General features: G+C 43.9%; 1 protein-coding gene across 1 annotated transcript; it reads right to left on the bottom strand.

The window, feature by feature from the left end:
• Window positions 1-9,517: 9,517 nt before the first annotated feature.
• On the bottom strand, window positions 9,518-10,684 carry C8R40DRAFT_1064376 (uncharacterized protein; the record flags this gene model as incomplete). Its single annotated transcript, XM_046225561.1, has 1 exon — window positions 9,518-10,684. A coding segment is annotated over one exon (1,167 nt), but the record flags the coding sequence as incomplete, so codon positions are not given.
• Window positions 10,685-10,995: the final 311 nt, after the last annotated feature.

Here is a 10,995-nt window from a genome sequence, read left to right as displayed (position 1 = left end):
TCCAAAACACACAGACCCCTATGGAGGGCTAGAACTATGTGCTGGCACAACCACACAGCATGATTTGCCCTTAAGACCAACGACTAATCCTAAGTTCAAAGAATACCCAACAGCTGGATATAACTTCTTGCAGTCACAAGGAGCAGAACATGACGTTCCTATACTCACAAGTGCCAGGCCCGAATGGCTGCTAGCAAAGAGGTTTCAGTCTGGCAGGAGTGTGTCTTTCCTTTTTGCAGATTAGTACTGCAATGTCATTCCAAAATCACTTGTATTCCAGATACATCTGATTGCTATTTATACATACAGGATATAGAATCACACAGTACAATTAATTTAAAAAAATAAACATTTGGAACTGCAAGGAAACTTCTACAATAGGTCTGATATTATTTAATTTGAGTCTACTCGTTCTTATTTGGTCCATATTGGTTCCAAGATTCTAGTATACCTCTAAACATAGGTAGGTATTTCAATTTTCATTTAATTTAATTGCTTTGGAGAATGACTCAAATGGTGTTCAGCTGTTATTGCTGCTCAACACTTCCTTCGATCGTTTGTCACCTCATTTCTAATCCTATCAATCTGATTCATCTGGATTAAACTAATTACTTCTCTCTTTCAATGGACACCCATTGTGCCTATACTCTATTAAGGGAGTTATGCATAGTATTCATTTAATTGTATTCTTCAATATTTTCTACGTCAGGACTCTTTGACATTCATTTGATATGTCGTCGGCGCCTCGCAGTACTTTGATCATCTTTCTAGTCATTTTTCTCAACCATGCAACCTGATTGGTCTATTAGACTAAATCACAGTCTTTTAGATTAATGCCTAATCTTGTTCTAGAAGGAGTATTTGACAATTCCTGAGTTCTAGAAAGTCATTTTGAGTCAATCCTTGGCTCATGGTCACTCAAGTAAGTTCTTCCAAACTCCTGCCAGTGTAAGGTCCAATAAGAATACCCTTGGTATGTCATATGTGAATAGTCATCCTTTGGATGTTGTCTGAGTCTGGTATAATCCTGCTTGACAAACAGGTAGACTTCTATCCAAAGGTAGTATCGGGGATGGGTAAACTAACCAACTTATGGTAGTATGGGTATAGGGTCCCTTCAACTATTACACTGATTCAGTATTGACCTTGACTGTCAATCTGGGTCTCAATTACAGTCTTCTTGATACATATCTATGCATGAAAGTGTCACAATTTACTGCATAGATGTCTAGCCAAAATTTAGGCATGTCATCCCCCCCAAACTAAAGAATTTGACCGTCCTCGGTCATTCGTAGTTCTTGTACCAGGGAAATAATACCCAATCTGTATTAGATTGATTTGACAAGACTATATCTCCTTTTAATATAAATCACTGGGTTTGGATCTCTACTTCTCCGGGCTTTCCAATCAATTTGGATGCCCTCAAATGGGTTTCTAGTGCTCATATTATCAATTTATTCACACGCCTGCTACGAATTGTAACAGTTTAGTGCTCAATTTGAATTGAATACTTTTTTGGTATTCTTATCACATTTTGGAAAATTTAATTCACAATCTTTTAATTATCTATTCACAGAACGAACTTCCATTCCACGGAGAACTGTTCTGCCATACACACTGAATCAGTGGGAACGTTTGTTTGGTTCAGGACACGGGGTTCAACAAAGTCTGTTTTCTTCCCTTTCACTTTCTGCTTTCATCTCTTCTTTCAACATGGCTACAATCTCAAGTCAAACTCGATCTGCAGCTTCAACCACACTACTTCCTTCCTCATTGTCGGAGGTTCAGGAGCTTTTGGCTGGTCTCAAATCAAAATCTTCGCTACCTCTCTTCTTTGAGAGTGCTTTGTTTCAATGTCTTTTGGAGGGAGATTATTCTCCTCCCATTCTTGATTCACAGAATTTACCCGATCACAATAGTTCTAAAGCTTTCCCTGCATTTTCATATCTCTCTGCCCTGGTTCCATTCTGCTTTCCTCCTGACTCTTCACATCCTCTATCAGTCGCTTCCGGGTTGGATTTGTTTTGCTCGGCACACATAATTATTCAGATATTACATCCTTTGATTGAGACATTGGGCTCTTTGGATTCGGGAGAAGCCTATAATGCCTTTGAAGAGGCAGCACCTTGTTTAGTACACCTCTCTTTTCCTTTTTTATTCAATTTTCTTTATTCACATTTATTGTTCTAGACTTATATACACAATTTTTGGATTGGGCGTGCCATCTGTCCCTTGTTTGCTGAGCATGTACTTTGGACGGCTGACGGACTATATCAGTGTCTTCCTGCCTTCCTTCAAGACAGTCTCGAGCAACAATGGGGTATTCTCTTTAATCATCAATCTTCATTTTTGGTACATGTATTTCACTTATTTATTAATTTTGTTTATCTCATTTCTGATTGTAGGGTCCCTCTGATTTCGAGCAGTTCCCTGTCATTCCTATTCCTTTTTGTCTCTGATTTCGAGAGGGTAGTGTGATGATGCACCTTGTCCCTTTAAAAGATTTGGATCCATTTGCTTCACTTCATTCGTCCATGACTGGCCCACGTCAACTTTCTGAAGGTCCTTGGATGTCTTCACCCATAGAGGATTCTCTCAAGTCTTCTGAAGAGGATTGGTTGGTGGCCCCTCCTAAACGCAACAAACGTAAGCACGAATTGGCCAGCCTTATGGCTGATGCTTCCACCATCTGTTTGTATTATCTCTTCATTATTATTTTATTTAATCTAATTCACTTTTTCTTTTCAGTGGATCGACGTTCAAATATCAAGTCGCCTCTCAAAGAAGATTGTCCCATGCTTTTCAAAGCTTCTTCTTCAAAGAAGAAGGTGGAGAAGCCTCTTCCGAAACCCAAGGCAACAGCTTGGTCCAAAACCACTGTCAAAGTGGTGGAGGAATCCCAGGTTTCTCCTGAGTCAGAAGAATTGGCAACGCCTTCTTATCAAATTAAACGTATCCGGCTTCCTCCTCGTATTCGTCAGACAGCAAAAGGAAAAGCACGTCAAATGGAGGTTCTGGACATTGAAGAGTCCGAGACAGAGGAGGAGGAGGTACCTCCACCCTCAAAACGCCTCAAGTCTTCAAGGCATCAAATTTCCTTCCCGCCCTGCTTGTTGATGACCAGGGTCGTTTGAAATTGCCAGGAGACTTGGTAGGGGAATTTACTCCTTTTAAATGTTTTGAACACGCCTGAGTGAGTTTCCACTTTGCTCTGGCTTTATTTAATTTAATTCATCTGTATTAATTTGAATAGAACAGCGCGCCTTTGCAGCATCAAAACCCTATATTCGATGTGAACCCAGAGTTCCTCGATTTAGGTGCTATTTTGACCACACAGAAGACTGGTTTTACAATGCAGGATTTACTGCAAATTAATCGTACTATCCGTGACATGAGTTTATTTGTTTTCATCATATTATTTTCAATTATTTTGACCATATTTTGGTAGCCCTCAATCCCTGCACAGGCTTGCATTTCCGCTCTGTCTCGAGGAGAGTTTAATCCGAACTCTTCTTGTTTGCCAGGACTCAAATGCAAGTCATGCTCCTCTCGAAGCCTCAAGTGCATGTGTTTGCTAGATGTGGATCTGGCCATGAATGCACTCAATGTGCTTCATGTTGCCACTACAAGCAGCACAATCAGTAAGCTATTTTCCTTATAATTGTTGTATTACTTTAATTCTCTTTATTTTCATTAGACTTAACCAACTCCCTTCAACGTACTCAGGAACTTCGTATGCAATTGGACAGGCTGGGCGCTTTATTCAATCAGGCCCGCCAGTCATTCTTATGGTCCTTCTTGGATCTGCAGCTGGCTGGTCAAGATCCAATTGTCGTCCTTGAGGCTCTGAAGGCTGCCGAACCTCAATGCAAATCTCTTTCCATTGAGGATTAGACTGTTTTAGCCACACTCTTTCAGTGGTCTAGCCCATTCAATTTGAATGAGTTACAGTTTGACAATCGAACGCCTGCAGAATGGATCAATCTACTCCATAGCATCCATTCTGGTACCTCTTCTGCCAAAATCACTCCTGACGGCCATCTGGTTGATGCTCTACAGCCACCAGAACCCGCAGTCAAAGTCTCGGATGTTGACTAGTGAGCACTACATGTACTATGAGTATGTAGAATACAGGTAAGTAGTCATTGGGCTCACCTCAGTTAGTTAGAAAACAACTGAGGGAGCCCGTGTCCGTTGTCCGCAGGTAATGATAAACTATACAGTGTGTATGTAATCCTGTGGACAGAGGCAAAATGGTACACTGCCTATGTAGACTGTGCGTATGCTGTGCAGAGATGGAGTCTAACATCGGAGGCCCTTGATACTCAAGGTTCCCCTCCAATTACCACAATCGAGAAGGATTCGGGGGTCAAAGACATCACAAGCCTTCCAGAGGGAAGTCCGATTCAAACTGAATTGGACCTTCCTTAGATTGAAAGTTTGACTGAGCCAACTCCATCTCCTGAAAAGGGGATCTGAGTTTGCTCAGGCTTTCAAAGCTTGGATCTTGGGGTCTTCGGGGCGTTTTTCTTTTATTTTCCTTTATTTTTAAATTTTGTTATACACAGATGGGCTTTCATGCCCTTTACACCATCATAGCTGACCACTTGTGGTCCTGTCATCGTACAGGTTGTAAACCCAACATCTCATAATGGACCTTTTCAGTACCACCAGTTGCTCGAGACCATTTTGTTTTAATTAGATTTATTAATCTAATACTTTTTGTATCTTTCTTGTAGGTATGGTACCTATTACTTTAGTTGTGGATAACTTACTGCTATCCTATATATATCAATTTACGAGCTTTTATGCTCATTTTCACATTTTAATTTGAATGAGTGAGAGAAAGTCCTGGGCCAATTACTTTGGTTATCCCATTCAAATTGATTAAAGAAAGGTACCTGCTCATTCATATTAATTTGAATGAACAAATACTTTTATGGTTCTCTTACTACCCTTTTCAACTCGATTCTTGTTTTGATTTGAATGAGTGATTGTAAATCATCAAGCTCTGCTCTAAGCTCCTCCTATCAATAGGAGTTTTAAAGTAAGACTCAACTCCGGCTCCTGTCATGAAGTTTCACGCAAGATCAGATCCGCAATACTTTACTGTCTTTATCCTGAGTACTCAAGTCGATCTCCGTTCGCCATTGATCATAACAACGTCGGGAGGTATTCTCAACTCCACTTTCAGGTTCTAAGCACAGTTTCTTTACTCATTCCGCATATTTTGACCTTCTGGATAATCACATTGATCAATTCTGGGTCGCTGCATTTGCAATACTATTAGTCTAATTAAAAATTTGTAATGTTTCAATTAAATTGATATCTTCCTCCCCCAAACTAAAGAATCCAACTGTCCTCAGTTGTCCTAATTTGGTCAGGAGTTTTATTTCACTCTTCTGGTATAAAAGCTCAAGCTACTTGGCTTTTGAACATGCCATTTGTTCCAAGTCGACTTGCATTAGTCAAACTCAGTCAAGCTCTCATTCCATACAAAGTTCCATCAACTGCTATCATTGTTCATCCCAGCATGCCTGTCCATCACAAGAAGGATCTTGACATTGCTCGAGTTGCAGAGCCCCACTTGGGTACTTTGCAGCAACTACTTGCTTCGTACAAAGGCAAGAAGACGAACAACCCTGACAAAGCAACAATTTCTGTCTTACGTTGGTCTACCGAGTATCTTCATGACCTCTTGGTATGTTTTCTTCATTCAGTTTAAATCATTTGTATTAAATTAATACGTTCATTGTCAGGAAAAGCCTGTTACACTTCATAGTCATGTTAGACAGGTTTCTAATTTGACTGCTCGTCAAAGTATTATCGATACTTTGTGCCTCGGGCACAAACTATTCCCTGACATTGTCAGTGATTCCCACTTTGAGCAACATCTCAAGTTCCTGGCTTTTGCCAATGATGCTCATGTACGTATCAATTTTCATTCATAACTATCCACTTTAATAGTTCTTTTAGAACACTTTCATTAGGAATTGTCTCCTCGATTGTGCTCATTCTGTTCATTCTGATCACGAGGCCTCTTCGCGTTCTGATAATTCTGTTGATCAGGTTGGGCAGCAGCAGCGGCAGGGTAATCAAGCACTCGAGGCAAGGCTGGGACGGAATCGTTGGTGACGGCGAAAGGTAAAGATTATGGGTACATACCTGGGACGGAATCATTGGTGACGGCGAAAGGTAAAGAGCCGTCTCCCACAATCCATCCCATATACATGCTGCGAGCGTCTAATCGTAGACTACTGTATGATAGGTATCTAGCTTACTCTAACACTCCCCCTTGACTCGATACGTATCTAAGGTGTAAGTCCAAGCAAACATACCATGTCCGCTACTTTCTGTTGACCCATTGCCTTTGTAAGAATGTCGGCAGGCATCAGATTTGTTGGAAGGTAGACTACACGTATTCTGCCTTTGTGTACTTCGTCTCGAAGCCAGTAATATCGCAAATCCAGGTGTTTCATGCGACCATGATGTTCAGGGTCCTTGGCAACGGATATGGCTGATTGATTATCGATGAAGAGAGTTGAAGCACTAGTGAATAAGTAACCCAGTTCCGTGAGGAAGTTTCGGAACCAGAGTATTTCCTGACCTGTGGATACTGCTGCGACAAACTCAGCTTCGGTGGTTGAGAGTGTGACAATCCGTTGCAGTCGACTAGCCCAGCTGACAGCGCCGCCAGCCATGAGAAGGACAGAGCCGCTAGTGGACCTGCCGTTGTCTAGGTTTCCACCATGATCTGCATCGGAGTAGGCTTGGAAGATGTTGGAAACAGATGTAGTGGGCGTCATAGGTCTGGTGTATGTGATTTTGTAGTTCAATGTTCCCTTGAGGTATCGGAATACATGCTTTACGGCCTTCCAGTAAGTGATTCCGGGATTGACTGAGAAGCGTGCCAAGACACTGACTGTGAATGCAATGTCGGGGCGAGTGGCGATGGCTAGATAGGCTAAAGCGCCAACGGCATTGATGTAGGGGATGGGTCGCATTTCTAATTCTTCCTCATAGGATGTAGGGCAGTGCTCCTTTGACAAGTGTACTCCGGGATCCAGTGGGCTGACAACTGAATCACAGTTAGACATACCGAAACATTCAAGGATGTCAAGACAGTACTGCTTTTGTGAAAGTGTGACTGTCCCTCGGTTGAGATCCTGGGTAATTTCAACTCCCAGTAGCCATGATATTGGCCCAAGTTCACGTAGCTTGAAGTGTTGTTTGAGCTGACTAATGATTCAGTCAATCTGCAAATGAGATTTTACTGCAATTGTGAGATCATCAACGTAGACTGGAATGAAGATACGGTCGTCGCCTCGGCCATAGACCCATACACTATTTTCGCATGTGATGCGCTTGAATTCCATATCCAATAGAGCACTGTTCAGAGTTTCGATCCAAACACGACCTGCCTGTTTGAGTCCATAGAGAGATTTGCGAAGCCGAAGTACCCAGTCCGGGTTCTGGTCCTTAAAGCCTTCAGGCTGCTTCATACATATCTCTTCTTTGAGCTCTCCATTGAGGAATGCATTCGAGATGTCAACACTATAGAGTTGAAGACTTTCAGTTGCAGCTAGTGCGAGGATGGTACGGAGTGCTGCCCATTTGGGAGTAGGGGCAAAGGTTTCATTGTAGTCAAAACCGGGACGTTGACTAAAACCCTGAGCGACGAGTCGTGCTTTATAGTGTTCAATGGACCCATCTGCATTGCGTTTGACTTTGAATACCCACCGGCTTCCGATGGCATGCCGTCCTTGGGGAAGCTCTACAAGCTTGAATGTGCCATTTTCAACAAGGGCATCAATCTCCTGGACTGCAGCTTCGTGCCAGCGTAGGTGTTCCTCTGAGGGTCTCCTCATGGCTTCAGCATATGAGCGGGGCTCTGTGCTGGATGCCGAGGGGCCTTCATGGCTTGCTGGGATGTATTGAATGCATATGACAGCGCCTCATCGTGCGTGATTCGGTCATAATACTGCCCAGTATAGACAAAATGAAGGCCTGCAGTACAGAGATTTGCAAGGATCTCATCATCTTCATCTGGTAAATCTTCGACTTGGGTGCAAGGGGTGTCAGGAGGAGAGGAGAGAGGAGAGGAACCATTAATGGGGTCTCGGATGGGCTCTGGGGATAATGGAGGGGACTCATGTATAGCTGGTTGCTTCCAATGTGTCATCTGACTTCGCGCTAATTGATTCTCATTCAAATTAGGTCTGTTCTCTCGATTGCGTAGTTGACGGGTCGGGGGGGGGGGGGGGGGGGGGGGTGAAGGTGGTAGTTGGGGACTTGGTTCTGGAAAATCAGGTGGGTTATCAGGCGGAGGGGGGTGGGGCTGGGGGTCATTTGAATGTGTCAGAGGAGTGGTGTCATTGCTATACTCCCCATCATCGGACACATATGGTGGTGCATGTGGGGTTGTGGCAAGCTTTGTAGGTGAATTCCCAGGGAGATAATGCTCATCAAATGCCGCATGACTACTTGTGTAAAACTTTTTCAATTCTGGATCCCAGAAAAGCCAGGCCTTGGTTCCATACGGATATCCAACAAATATGCATTTACGTGAGTGAGGATCGAGTGCTTTGCGCTTCTTCTTCGGGATTAGCACGTAAGCCAAGCATCCAAAGATACGGAAATAGGATACATCAGGTCGATGAAGGTGCTATTCCGTGTATGGTGTGGTAGTATTGGGTAGAGCAGATGTAGGTGTTCGATTGAATGAATGAAGGTAGAAGTTCAACACCAGACGCCAGAATGATTTCGGAAGCCCAGACTCCTGAAGGAGTGTGTCAACAGCTTCAATCATGTCACGGTTAGCACATTCAGCTACTCCATTCTGATGTGGTTCATCAGGTTCAGTGAACTGTATTTGAAGGCCAACATCAGCTGCCCAAAGTTTCAGTTCATTCGAAATATACTTCCCGCCACCATCGCAACACAAGATTAACCACTCTTCACCTGTTATAGCCTGTGCATAGGCTCGGAACACTTTTATTGCCTTTGATGCCTCACCTTTGGTTCGGAGATATGCTATCACACGGAATCGACTCGAATCATCAACAAATGTCATCCAATAGCGGTAGCCCTCACGCGTAGGTGGTAGTGGTCCTTTAAGGTCTGAGTGTACAAGGTGGAGTCGTTTTGTCCTCCGCGTCCCAGGGCCCTGAGGAATGTTCTTGCGATGCTGCTTTCCCATGATGCATGACTCGCAGATGGGATCTGGAGGCTTCTTGGAGTCCAACTTCATTCCTTCAACTAGCTTATTCTCGAATGTGAGCATGACCCCATCATGGTTTAGGTGTGCGAAACGGCGATGCCAGAGTTCATGATTCAAAGGAAGGGTGGATGTTCGATTAGCAGTTGCAGGGAGGATCATGGTTCCATTCAGGTAGCCGATGTTCGAGTGATTAATAGTTGCAGTGAATACAGTCTTTTTGTCCAACATGAACTTCACTGTCCGATTGTGGACATGGATCTCATAGCCTTTTCGGGAAGTGAGATGATAGAGTGAAAGTAAATTGCAAGCAATATCCGGAACATGAAGTGTATCGTGAAAGATTACGGATGTTCCCCCACCATCAGGCTGAAACTCAACTGACCCAATCCCCTCGGAGTAGATAACGCTATTATCAGCTAGTTGCACTGGAACTCGGTGTTTGCTGTAGGAAATGAACCAGGATCGGTGAGGTGTCATGTGTGAAGAGGCACCTGTATCAGTGTTCCAGTTAGCTGAAGCTTCGGAGCGGAACCACTGAGAGCGATTATCAGCAGAGGCAAAGGCACTTGCCTTTCCAGCAAATTCGGCTGTGGCGGCTAAATTAGCTGTTGGTAAGGATGACTCTGGCTTTGGGGATGAAGTCGCAGAGTTTGCAGTGCCTCGGCCTCTGCCACGTCCTCGACGGTTCATAGATGGTGATGATGCAAGGTTCCTTTTTGCTTTAGAAAGATCAGGGCAGTCCTTCACATAGTGTGGCCCATCACAGAGAAAACAAGGTCCAAGACCAGCAGCCATGGCAAGCACTGTATCCTCCTCCTGCTTGACACCAGGCTCAGACTTGGACTGAAAGTCGCGGTCGATGGCAGATACGATGTCAGTCCAGCTCAGATTTGGGTTCATCATGAAACTGGAGGCAAGTAGACGGTGGTCAGGATTATCCGATACCTGCAATGCACGGAGAGCAACCATGGTGGCAAGTTCTGCCTCCATTTCATCCAGCCCATAATTGTCGGGACGCAATCGGCGAACAGTTGACATAGCAGCACTGATGTCAGTGAGGAGGGCAGGAAGAATTTCAAGAGACGGTATGTCAAGACGGATGCTAGTATTAAGGAAGGCATTGTAAGCCTTGAAGCGACTACCTGGTGCCTTCTTGTTGTATTTGGCTTCCAGGGTATCCAGCATGGCTTTCGGGTCTCCTTGCACATCTCGGATGTCTTCGCGTAGTTCGTCTGATACTGTCAGCCAAATCTCCCCACTAGCCTTATCTAAACGAGTTTCATATGCAAGCATGTCGATGTGTTCATCGCGCATGAGAGCGTTTGGGTCAGCAGGTGTGGGAGCAACTTCCCTACCAATGCAGACTCCCCACAAACCTTTGGTCCCAGCATAGGCTTGAAAGTCTTTGATCCATCTCGGCCAATCAGATCGGGTGAGCTTTTTGATTTTAGGACTTTCGGACATCGTGTGATGATGGAGAAGCAGAAAAAAGCAGGATGATTGAATTTTAGAATTGACACGTCACTAGTTCCCGAGGCGATTAAAAGCGCGGGGCCCATAACCTGTTGATCAGGTTGGGCGGCAGCAGCGGTGACACGCCTAAATTTTGGCTAGACGTCTATGTTGTGAATTGTGACATTTTCACGTATAGATTCGTATCAAGAGGACTGTAATTGAGACCCAGATTGACAGTCAAAGTCAATACTGAATCAGTCTAATAAGTTGAAGGGACCATATACCCATACTACCACAAGTTGGTTAGTTTACCCATCCCT

This window comes from Lentinula edodes (genome assembly GCF_021015755.1).
Source record: "Lentinula edodes strain Le(Bin) 0899 ss11 chromosome Unknown C8R40scaffold_109, whole genome shotgun sequence".
Classification (NCBI taxonomy): domain Eukaryota; kingdom Fungi; phylum Basidiomycota; class Agaricomycetes; order Agaricales; family Omphalotaceae; genus Lentinula; species Lentinula edodes.
The sequence above is the reverse complement of the archived record's forward strand: the minus strand, read 5'-3'. Positions and strand labels throughout refer to the sequence as shown.